The 12500-nt window shown below is 46.0% G+C and overlaps 1 protein-coding gene across 15 annotated transcripts in view; it reads left to right on the top strand.

Annotated features, from left to right (window-relative positions):
• The window catches only part of LOC105190229 (mucin-5AC), a 54841-nt gene extending 44217 nt beyond the window's left edge, over positions 1-10624 (top strand). For 12 of the 15 annotated variants that reach the window (XM_025296912.1, XM_025296890.1, XM_025296889.1 and 9 more), the window contains 4 exons: positions 1967-2353; positions 9069-9332; positions 9512-9768; positions 9975-10624. In XM_025296912.1, the coding sequence (XP_025152697.1) occupies positions 1967-2353; positions 9069-9332; positions 9512-9768; positions 9975-10442 (1376 nt within the window). In that variant the 3' untranslated portion in view covers positions 10443-10624. Of the gene's footprint in view, positions 1-1966; positions 2354-9068; positions 9333-9511; positions 9813-9974 lie in introns of all 15 variants that reach the window. The other 3 variants (XM_025296927.1, XM_025296928.1, XM_025296921.1) reach the window with 2 other exon arrangements.
• The last annotated feature ends 1876 nt before the right edge of the window (positions 10625-12500 follow it).

Genomic DNA, 12500 nt, shown 5'->3' with positions numbered 1-12500 from the left:
ATTAATCTGTCTCGATAACTCCGAGATTTACGGAGTGAAGCGTGATTCGCGGCGCAACCGGTAAGGGAGCGATCCCTCGTTTACAAAATTAGTCGAAACTGCGGAGTGATAGCTCCTCGCACGAGAGCACGGTTTGGTTTTCCTGGCGATCGTAGTTGAACATTTCTGCAAAGTACAGTTGATGTAACATCAACATACAGATCAGTATGACGGGTTGACCCTATCTGGGGAGATAGTGTAGAGGTTGCCGAAAAAGTCACTCGTTGACTTTGCTGATAATGCTATTTGCAGCGCTTCCACAGTTATCCCACAAATGCGATTAACTTTGCACCGTGATCGTTATCGACAGTTTATCGACCTTTTATCGACAGGGGGAGTCGAGCTTCATTGAATTAAAAGAGATGTTTAAACAAATGAAACTGAGAAATAAATATTACGCAGAGGAATTAAGCAGAGTAAATGAGAGTTAAAGAGATAAATAATACAACATACTTTCTGGTTTCGCATAATTTCTCAATTGCTTCCTGGACTTGTTCGGCAACCTCTGCATTATCGTCCGAATAGGAGCAGGCAACCCGTCGTACTGACCTGCATGTTGATGTTACATCTTGCACACACGTGTGGCTTGATACCTATGCGGTATATTACGAAACGTTGTTCCACTTATTTAGCTTACCTTCGCTTACTCGTTCGATCTTTCCTCGTACCGCGAATCACGTTCCACTCCTTAGAATTCTCAGCCCCTTTCGTCCACCAACAACCCCTCCAACAAATACGACAGACTTTGTAGGAGTGCTCTTGCATCCTCACTTGACAGTACCCGCCGATAGACTTTAACGAATAGCGAGTAGCTGGCGTGTCGTGTCGAACGCGATTGAATTCGAATGCGAAAAAAGGAATAAATGTGCGACACACAACGAGATTGATACAATTTGGAAAAATTTGTATAATCAAATTTCACTCACAATACACTTGGGAGATTAATTTTCTAATCTCGATAGACTTTGAAACGAGCGGAAGAACACACTGGAGAATTTTCTTCATTCGACAGATGCAAAGGCGCTGCGAATTTCATCGCGCTTCGACACACACATTGCTGCATAATTTATCTTCCGACAAAACCACGGATCGAAATCATCGGAACGCCCAAAATCGGAACGTCCAAATCTTTCGTTCAGAGTAAAACGTTTAAGACACACGCGGACTGCGCTCAATAGCGAGTAAGAGATAAGAACAAGTCGATGTCGGAAAGAAGATTGTCTAACTTTAGAAGCCGCCTCGCATAGTTACGCGCTGGAAATCCGATCGCGCTGTCGTAAACAAGCGATTTTGCTCAGTCTACCGAGCGACGGTAATTTGCACGTAACGAGCTACATAACGGAACTTGCACGGGGGGGAATCGAATAATTATCGATTACAAAATTTTCCCGGCTCTCTCGGGGGATTTTCGAGATTGTGAGTTCTTTCCGCGGAGAACAATAACAGAAGAAGACGATCGCTCATCCTTTCTCTCTCTCTCTCTCTCTCTCTCTCTCTCTCTCTCTCTCTCTCTCTCTCTCGGAGAGACTCTCCTTTCGTTTTCCCGCGTGCGCGCGCGGTCGCAGTACATTACGATGTACAATGTAATACGATATAATTACAATACCGCGGTTTCGACTTCCGATGAGTTCGCAATCGCGCATGACCCGCGGCTAAGGGAATGCGGTTTCTGGACGGTTTTAGCGCATTCTAGCTCTCCTTCTCTCTCTCTCTCTCTCTCTCTCTCTCTCTCTCTCTCTCTCTCTCTCTCTCTCTCTCTCTCTCTCTCTTTCTCTCTCTCTCTCTCTCTCTCTCTCTCTCTATCTCTCTCTCTCTCTCTCTCTCTCTCTCTCTCTTTCTCTCTTTCTCTCTCTCTCCCGCGCGCGCGCGCGCCAACAGCCCCAGGCTCTATTCATCATTGTACTCTTTCTTGTACGGTATGTTCTAGCCTTCCTCGCGACCACCGCTCCTCCCCATCGCCCTCTTCATCACGCCAAATCCACTACTACCGCCATCACCACTACCACCACCATAACCACCACCACCAACACCACCGTCACTACCGCTAACACTAGCGCAAGTACCGCCGTAAAACCCCCGATAAAGCATTCGGTTCATACGACCGTCCATCACCTACCTACGTCGGGCGCTGCCGCTGCGGCCAGGCCGGAGCGTGTTAAAGATTTAAGCCGGTGCCAAGGTGCGAACGAGGCTCAGGCAAAATTGGCCCGCGGGCATCCAGCAGCTGCGGCTGCAGCCGCCGGCGATGATCCATCCAAATCATCCTCCGATAGTCGATCCGCGTCAAATCGAGCCGCTACTGCCGCCCAAGCTAGTAAGTAGCATGCTGCCGGTTAAGTCTCGGTCTAATCTTGTTTTCTCATATTACGTCGTCCAGTTAGCGTGTCTTTTGCTTCGTGTGCTCGCTGTTCTATGTATATAATACTGCTCCGTTTTGTTATAGACGTTGGTTGTGAAGCCCTGGTTGGTGTAAGATCTCTCTCTCTCTCTCTCTCTCTCTCTCTCTCTCTCTCTCTCTCTCTCTCTCTCTCTCTCTCTCTCTCTCTCTCTCTCTTTCTCTCTCTCTCTCTCTCTCTGTCTGTCTGTCTATCTCTTTCTATGTATGCCTCTGTATTTCTCACTCACTGATCTGTGCCTCTCGCTGCCTCTCTTCCTCTTCTGTTCTCTCTTTCTGTACTCTAGCGATTGCCTCAGTCCTTTGTCGTGTTGCATGGTACGTTGTGCGAGCGTCGATTTTGCGAATGCAATACCCGTGAATTCGCAGCGCAGTATAGAGCATCGTGTCGTCTTCCCTGTTCTTTAGGATGAAAGATCAGCGCAAACGTCCCAGACGACACTCAAAGGGTGAGCTGTATGTTATTTTCTGATGAATTATAAGAAATGAAGTGAAAGTCACTTTGCAAAGTCGTGTATTTTCTTACCAAAGGATTGTCGTCTTTTACGTCGATGACATGGCATTATTTGCAACACGTCGTGGAAAATTTACCATGTACCAAGATTCCGTCGTTAAGCGTACGTCGAACAAAAAATGGAACGCGCGCGTGAGCACACACATTTCTCACTAATCCGCGGCTTATTCAGCCTATTGATTGAGTTGGGTAATCGACGCTCAAATGCACGTATCAACGATCACCTCCCGACAACGAATGCACTCGATATTCCTCGAGAAACCTCCTTGAAAAATCGCAATCGCTACGTCCAGATTTCCCTCCCCCCTCTCTCTTTCTCTCTCTCCCCCCCCCTCTCTCTCTCTCTCTCTCCCTCTGCCGAACACTGAACCGTAATCCGCCATACTGTGTGCGATGTGCAAAAATGTTGCAATTTGCGAGTGACCACGTCGATGGAGAAACGCACGGCACTCTTGACGGGCAAGATTCTCGCGAATCTTACTGCCGTCGAATATGAACACTTCTCCCTACCACGACTTTCCACTTTATACGTACAGGGTGTAACATCAACATACAGGTCAGTACGACGGGCTGCCCGCCCTCATTCGGATGATAATGCAGAGGTTGTCGAAAAAGTCACTCGTTGATTTTGTCGTTAATGATATTTGCAGTGCTCCTAGTTATGATGAATGCAATTTATTGTAATTTTGCAGGCGAATCGTTAATGATAGGAGCTAAGCTTTATTGAGAACTCCTCATTAGAGTGTAGCTCATTAGAGAATGCTCGTATTCTGAAGTCTTTTGATCGAAAAAAGTGATTGCGAAAGCTTGAAAAAACAAACGCTACTTTTGATAAAACGGACATCAAAATACGAGATCATGTACCGAAAATATATCGCTTAATAGTTATCACTGATTAAGTTGCGATCAGTAAATTATGCTGCGTTTCCGGTCGATACATGTTTTCGCAGAAGCGACCTATTCGAAAAGCGATGGAACACAGTATATAAGACTTCTAAATATTTCTGTACCATTTCTTTCTAATCTCCAATTCCTATCGAATTTTCCAATGCGAGAAAGAAATTAAGAAATTACACGAAACAAGAGAAAATATGTTGCATTATTTACTCCCCTAACTGTTACTCTTATTTGCTCTGCTTGAATTCGTAATGTTCATTTCTCAGTTTCGGTTTTTTAAACATTTTCTTTTTTTCTATTTAATGAGACTCGGCTAATGTCACAAACGATCACAGTGCGACATTAGTCGCACTCGTTATAACAACTGGGAGCACTTCAGATATCATTGTCGACGAGTGACTTTTTCGACAATCTCTGCCTTATCATTCGAATCGGGGTGGGCAACCCGTTGTATGATCTATATGTTGACCCTGTACACCCTGTATAAAGAGCATACTTGTATGTAAGTCTTATCGACGTACGTACGTAGCAGCCGCGAGTCGCAACTGTTCAGCCGCGTACTCTTCGAAATTTTCGCCAAGTCGTGCTTTGTCGCGAACGACGATTCGAGGGAACTTTGGGAGGAACGAATTTTTCTCTCGGAGCAACTTCCGTACCGCGCCGACACGTAACATCGGAAAGTCTCGGGAATTAGATAGAAAAAAAAAGAAAAGAAAAAACGAGCTACGAGCTACGTTGCGGACGCACCGCAACTTTTATCGGCCGCACACGGCGGCGTCCTTTATTGGACATTTTTGGCGAAACTACAAATTGCGCTTGTATATAACGGAGTCTCGGGTCTCGATCTTTCGTCCTCGCTCGTACGGCACGAAACGGTACGCATCGCCAGATCTGTCTTGCTCGCGCGAAAGGTACTTCATCGTCTGTTTCTCTTCCTCGTCGTGGAATCGAATCAAGTCTCGCGACGACGAAGCCGGGCGCTTCGCGCGCGGTCGTAAAAGCGCGACGGTTGCGTTTCCGGCGCGAGAAGAGTCGCGCGCGGATCTTCTGCAAATCGGCTCGGATTACTTTCGAAATGCTCATGTACGTCGGATTACTCTACGTTCGACTTTTTGGCCGATGCATTATGTGCGTTTTTTTTTTCGTCGTGTATTCGGTAATTCGCAATCGGTAATTCGTCTCGATCGCGTGGTCGTTGTGCTTCTTTCGGTTCTTCTCGAGCACCTCGAGCGGAAAGTCTCGCGTATTAATGGCTCCGGAGTGGGCGATAGCCGCAGGCTCGACGAAGCATGATCGGAAAATAGGGAAAATGCTGAACATAGTTTCCCGTTCGCGCTCCTCGAAAGGCGGCCATCGAAAATCCATCTGGCGGGAGAAGTGATTTCTTCGCTGAAAGGACCGAGAGAGAGCACCGCCGAAACGACTCTTCAGCCTGATTCGAGGCGTGCGCCGTCGATATTCTCGGCGATGCACGCCTCGAATGTGTCCGCAGACGGCGGCGGCGCTTGATTTATTATTCTCGCGATACGCGAACGCTTCGTCCGTGAGACTGTGATAATTGGGGCAATCGTCGAGAGCGATGGCACACGCGAGGCGCGAGATGAGACGTCTCGATCGCGCAATCTACACGCACACTCGACGAATCGTTTCGGCCAGTCAAAGCGAGAATAACAAATTGTCTCTATGTTAAGTCCTTTGTCAACCTGTTGCGCGACACTCTCACACCTGCACACCCACACACGCGCCTATATATATATATATATATATATATATATATATAATACATATGTATACAAGATGTCCCACGATATCACCGTAAAGGATCTCAGCAGCATATTCCGGAGGAGGTTGATTAAAGTCGGCGATCCCACCGCGCGCGGGAGTGTCCAGGTGTCGCGGTGATTTTTCAGTTCCGTTCCGAGCGGACTTGATGTCGCGCTGCCGAGTCTGCCGAGAACGACAAAATCTGCTGGATGAGAGAAATCGATTCGGCGCAATAATTACGCAAGAATTACGCTGGCTGAATCGTGCACAAACTCGCGCGCGACGTTAAGAGGGGGGGAATTACATGCGGAAGGTCGTTTTCAGGATTATTTTTATGGATTAACTTTTTGAAGAGAAACGGCAAGACTTGAGTGGACTCGAAATTTTCACAGTGTATTCTCTCATTAATGTTCAAAGTATAAAGTAAATTTTATCGAATCACAAGAACCGATCCAGTTTGTAATTACATCAGATAAAAATGCAGTCATTCGTTTACGAGTTCTATGTTCGTTGCCGACATAATTCCGGGCCTTTCACTATTCTGAGACCAAAAAAAGGGGAAGGATTTTTAAAATATACGGTTGCCATTATAGCCCGTACCAAAATGAGGGCAGTGAAGCCAAAGTCTGGAAAAATAATTATTGTGAACAAAAATAAAGTATCGAAAATGAAACTTCTTTCAATCTGTAATCATGTTTAAAACAAAAATGAACAAAATAAAATGTAACTGTGTTCAGAACTACATGTATATTCGATTCAGTAGCTTTTGCATAATCGTGTCGGCAGTTTAAGAAAAGGGTGTTTCCAGTTTAAAACGCGTTTAAAGTTTTATCCATATTTTCCATATAGATAGTAAGAAATTTATATTTTATACTTTGAACACATTAATGAATACACTGTGAAAATTTCAAGTCCATCGATCCTACCGTTTCTGCTCGAAAAGAATTCGCAAAAATAGCTTTTGAAACGGCCTGCTCCGCGTGTGATTCCCCCCTTAAAACGGGTCGAGATTCCAATCGCTTGTAACTCGGGAGATCATCGCGCAACCTCGACGTTTCCGTGCACTATATGCGTATATAATAGATATCTGCATTGTTCCTCTTTCTCTCCATGTTTGTGCATCTATATGTTGTTATACGTATCTTTTTTTCTACGTATCTATATTGCATCCTGAGTACGCTAGTGTACTATCCGGGATATACATACATAAATATGTACAGGGTGTCCCAAAAGTAACGGACCACCCTAATAACTCTTCGATATTGAAGTTTCAAGGAAAATGATCTGAATAAAAATTGTAGGGATTTAAGTGAGCTACCTTATGATGACCTTGACCTCTATTTTCAAGGTCATTTGAAGGTCAACTTGCGTTTTTTGGAAATCCTTATTTTTTATTGTGTTGTGTTATACTGTTTTCTTCTACCAGTTAATTTGAACAACTTTTGTCTAGAATATCTTTTCATTTGTCTAATAGTTTTTGAGATATTTGAGGAAAACTTGATAACTTTTTCAATACTTAACTTACGATATCTCGCTATTTGTCGGGAGAAAAAGCGATACGAGACTTTCTTGCGCTTTATTTAATCTCAAGAATATATTGTTACAATAGCGCCCTGACTTTTGTTAATTTACTGACTTTTGGAAGTTTCAAAATCATCAAACAATATATTCTTGAGACTAAATAAAGCGCAAGAAAGTCTCGTATCACTTTTTCTCCCGACAAATAGTTAGCGAGATGTCGTAAGTTAAATATTGAAAAAGTTATCAAGTTTTCCTCAAATATGTCGAAAAATATTAGACAAATGAACAAATATTTTAGACAAAAGTTGTTCAAATTAACTAGTAGAAAAAAAACAGTGTAATAAAAAATAAGGGTTCCCATTTAAAAACACGCAAGTTGACCTTCAAATGACCTTCAAATTACCTTGAAAATAGAGGTCAAGATGAAAGTCAAGGTCATCATAAGGTAACTCACTTAAATCCCTACAACTTTTATTCAGATCATTTTCTTTGAAACTTAAATACTGAAGAGTTATTAGGAGGGTGGTCCGTTACTTTTGGGACACCCTGTATGTATATATATATATATATATATATATATATATTTATATATATATATATATTTATATATATATATATATATATATATACTATACTCGCAGTGTTTCTAGGTGTAGTTTCTTACTCGCACTCGAGAAGAGTCCGCCTGTACTCGATGTCACGATTAAGAGTGGGCTTCGTTTAACGCCAACGAATGTTTCAAGGCGACGGACAGACCGATCAGATTGGTTTGTCCGACACCTTACTGCATTCGCAACGTCGAGCTGAGCCTGCCCCAAGTCCCCCGATCTTTCAGCCGGAACGTCGAGGGAAGGGTGTGCGTAAAAAGTACCGCAGCTAATTCGCGGACGGGAAAACATCCGACGGCGAAGGTCGGCGAAGTCGTGTCTCGTCGCAGCAGCGCGGAATGTTCAATTTTTTTCAGTGTTAACCCGGTGCCTACTCACTGACGTGTATCCTAGATATTTTTCACACGCCGGAAGATAAATGGTGGCGAGAAAATCCGATGCTTCGATATCACTCGCCGCTCGAACTCTTCCGCTGACATTACGTGACATTAAGTACGCGCGCTCTCGCCTAGCCGCCCGTCGAAGTTCGAAGTCGAGAAAATGAAAAGATTAATAATGCTGATTGTCAGTATCTACATATTATTATGTTGTCAATCGTGAATATTTATCAAAGGTTTCAGAATTGTAATACAGAAATTGCTTGTTTGTAACAAACGACGAAAAAGAATTTACTTAATAACAACAAAATTTATTTATTAACAAAAATTTCAATCCCTAACATTTAATTTTGATTCTCCACTTTAATCGCAATCGTTTCATTCGGCGAGACGCGGGGTCGGTCGCAGCGAAAGGGTTGCTCTCTCTCCCGGTCACCTGTAATTGGTCACTGGTTGTATTGTGCATACCGCATTTGCAATAGTTAAAGCGGATTGGCGAGTTAGTCCCCCGAGTGGCACTACCGATCATGTAACTCGTAACTACTCCTCATAACATTGCAACTCCCCCCTGTAATTCACACGAACGCAAACACCTTGATGTTAAGTTGCCAACTCGATGTTCCGACTGCGAGCGCGCTGCTGCGACAATGACAACGAGTGGGAATACACAATAAACTATTCGTACACGGTCTCGCGAATGATTATTTGATGTTGTCAAGCCGAAGCGAGTGGCTCTATTCCATAGAGCGAAATTCCGCAGTCGTCCGATGTCGATGAATTCGCGAGAACGAGAACATATCCCGGGTGCGGGAGAGACTAGTAAATTGATCAGGCGAATTCCGATCGCCGTCGCCCTTGAATCCATCGAGTGCAAGCTTCGCGGGGTCACGGGATGGGAAAGAGAGGACGGGCAGGCTCTACGTCGGCATTAAAGCGCCGGTCAAACGTTCCAGTGACGGCCGAGCCGCAGGTAAACGGGGATGTCACCGGCGGGGACTCGAGCGTCGCGTCGACGCCGCCGTCGCAGACAACGCAGGCACCAGCGCCTGCCACGGCAAGTCCGTGGCTGGACGACGAGCCGGTGGTAAAAAGCCCGCCGGAGCCGACCAGGGTAAAGTCGCCGGAGCAGATGATCATGCGCTCGCCGGAGCCCGTAAACTGGACCGTGCCTCTCGACACCGGCAAGACCTTCACCGTTACGCAAAACGTCCGAGAGGGTAAGACCAAGCTCATCATCATCTCGCGCGCACTCGATTGCCTTCCTTCTTTCGGACTTTCGTCCGACTGATCATTCACATGTTGCTTCGACATTTGTCCAAGTTGCTTCGAAGATTGTAAGTGGTAACCAACATATTCGATGTCTCACGGAATTTTCTTCTGACTGTTCTTGCCGAAGAGCCCCTAACGCGTCCGCATAGCGAGGCGAAGACGTGGGCACCGTCGTCGGTACCATCGGCGCCGCAGTCGGCACCGCCGGAGCTCGCGGCACAGCACAAATCGCAGCACTCCCAGCACTCCGGTTACAAGTCGCCCGAGAGCGAGAGCGTTTCGCTCGGTAGTTTTAGCGGCATCAACGGACATAAGGATCTGGACTCGGAAAGGGACAGCCCATTACCCACGACCGCTCCGGACACACTCACGAAGAGAGAAAAGGTCAGGAACGAGTCAGCCGATACATTTCTCCTGCTTCGACTACCGTGAGAGATCGGTTAATTTATTAATTCGTGCACTTGTGTGAAATATTACTAGCATACGAAATAGGGCGCAGAGTTCACATTTATTTATCGACGTTGACGTTTTCTGATCTTATTTAATACACAAATTACCTTATTCGGGACCATTTCCACGTGCGGTTCCAGGAGGTCGCCGACACCGCCGAAGAGACCAAGGAACGGCAAAGCCCAGAGCCGTCGATAAAACCGGTGGCGGGCACGTACCTGAGATGTCTGGAGGATCCGATGTTCGAGCTCGAGAGAAAGAAACAGGAAAGCGGCCGCCTGCCGACTACCACGACTGCGCCGATGACGACGTCGATGACTACGACGACGACGACGACGACGACGACAACGGCGCCGTCACCCGCGCCGCAACAGAGTTATCGTGTTCTCGAGGCCGAGTCGCCCCAGACTGGTGGTGGTGGTGGTACCGCGGGCGCCGGAGACACCCCGGTTACCACCGGCAGCACCGCGGGCGGTTATCACGTGTTAGAAGCGTCTCCGGTAGTGCCAGGCTCGGCGCAGCGTTCGGCAGCGAGCGACGTTCTAGAGAAAGCGCGAAATCGCTTCGACAAGTTTTGGGGAAAGGGCAACAACGACACGGAGAATTAGAGACATCGCGTCCTTGAAACTGCGGGAAATGGCAAGTGGTAAAAGAAGAGGAGGAGAAGAAGGAGGAAGAGGAAGAGAGGAAGGAGAAGTAGGAAGACGCTCCGACGGATTCCACATTCCCGTTGAAGGATCCCTCGTCCCGGCAAGACGGAGTGACTCTTTTCGGGAGAGAGAAAGAGAGAGAGAGAGAGAGAGAAAGAAAGAGAGAGAGAGAGAGAGAGAGAGAGAGAGAGAGAGAGAGAGAGAGAGAGAGAGAGAGAGAGAGAGAGAGAGAGAGAGAGAGAGAGAGAGAGACCGTCACCCCGTTGTGTCCTACCGTCGAGTGATCTGTTCACTGTGCTTTCGTAGCTTGTAGCTGCTCAGGAAGTAAGAGTATTGAAGGCATTATAGTACGCGAGAAAAGGAGGAAGGAAGAGGAAAGAGAAAGGAAAAAAAAACAGAGAGAAAGAGAGTGAGAGAGAGAGAGAGAGAGAGAGAGAGAGAGAGAGAGAGAGAGAGAGAGAGAAAGAGAGAGGGCGAGCCGAAGTATCTCCATGAAAGAAGAAATCTTCCCCGCTGATCGCCAACGGTGAGAAATAGAGAGAAAGAGAAGAGAGAAAGATCTTCAGGAACGAAATCCTACGAGCTTCTTCATTATCCCCATCCTCGAGAATGCCGCCTATTCTGAAAGTATTTACGAACTTGAAACGATGAGGTAATCACACGCGCTCGACGGGAAGAGAAGCAAACTCTCGAAGATCGTGTTTCAAGTCGGGAAGACGTTCGCGGTGGTCGAAGCAAATCGCAGAAGTGACAACAGGAACGACTGGAGGGACACGAGTTCGAGGGCGGAAATGAATCTAGTTGACGCTATCGAAGATTGCACTCGGGAATCTGAATTGCAATCGCTCGGAAGCCACCGCGCGACGTTCGTTCCGACGATTGATCTCCGCGTGCGTCTTCATCGAGAACTAATGCGACGTAAAAGGTACGTTATTTATTGTTATCATTCAACCGGGGCGACAATGGACCTACGATCGCAGTAGCATCCGATATCTCACGGATCGAATCGAAGCCACACGTCACACGCTGCTTTCACGGAGATGCGAGCTCGGGAAGACAAACAAGGTTCAGCGTCGAACAATCGATCGTTTTAAACGATCTCAAGCTTCCTGTCCTTCCTTCTCAGAAACCAGGGGAGACAGTAGGACAGTATCGTGGATCCGCGGACGTCGCGTCGTTAGTAATAGAGAAAACGAAAAAAGAAGAAAAAAATAGTTCCAGGCAAGGGTACACCAGGGTGAAGGATCCGATAGATCGACGTCGAGAAGCTTACGGCTACGGTGCGTGCAGGTTACGCGTCGGTTTCGTTTGAAACTCGAGCATTCGAAACTCGAATGTAACCATCTATACACACGTACACACACGCTTACAGGCAACGTATCACGTACACACACGAACGAACGTCACACAGAGACACACACCCAGATACGCGACGAAGATATACTCACTTTCCCCTTTTTCGACTGATCAGCGTTTCGAGGTCATCTAGGCTACCAAACACGCAGAACACGATTGCACCTGAGACACGTTACACTTACACAGAACACGTCCTTAAATATATGCGCGTATACATCCGTATGTATGCATCTGTTTGCATTTGTATATGTACACGTGCGTATATATATATACAAACGGACACACGCACGCGCAATCTCTCATCGACACGAACATAGAGACAGCGTTTAGACGAATACACACATGAAAACATTATATAGAATATTAAAGTAATCCCGCGGGATCCGCCGTAGTTAAGCCCGAATTCTTTTTCCATCGATAAAAGAAAAGAAAAAAAAGGAAAAAAAAGGAGAAGAAGAAGAAGAAGAAGAAGAAGAAGAAGAAGAAGAAAAAGGAGGAGGAGAGAACTCGAAGCCGAGTATCGCGCGATAACATCATCAAGTCGAGGGAGATATAACGGCTTGCTGCTATAAATAAATAATAAAAAAAAACCGAGAAGGACAAGTAGCCTTCGGCTTTGTGCGTTTTATATAAGTCTATATACGGAATACAATTATACAC

The sequence above is a fragment of the Harpegnathos saltator genome, unplaced genomic scaffold (genome assembly GCF_003227715.2).
Source record: "Harpegnathos saltator strain DR-91 unplaced genomic scaffold, Hsal_v8.6 scaffold10, whole genome shotgun sequence".
In the NCBI taxonomy this organism is placed as follows: domain Eukaryota; kingdom Metazoa; phylum Arthropoda; class Insecta; order Hymenoptera; family Formicidae; genus Harpegnathos; species Harpegnathos saltator.
Note: the sequence above shows the minus strand (reverse complement) of the source record. Positions and strands in the feature narration are given on the sequence as shown.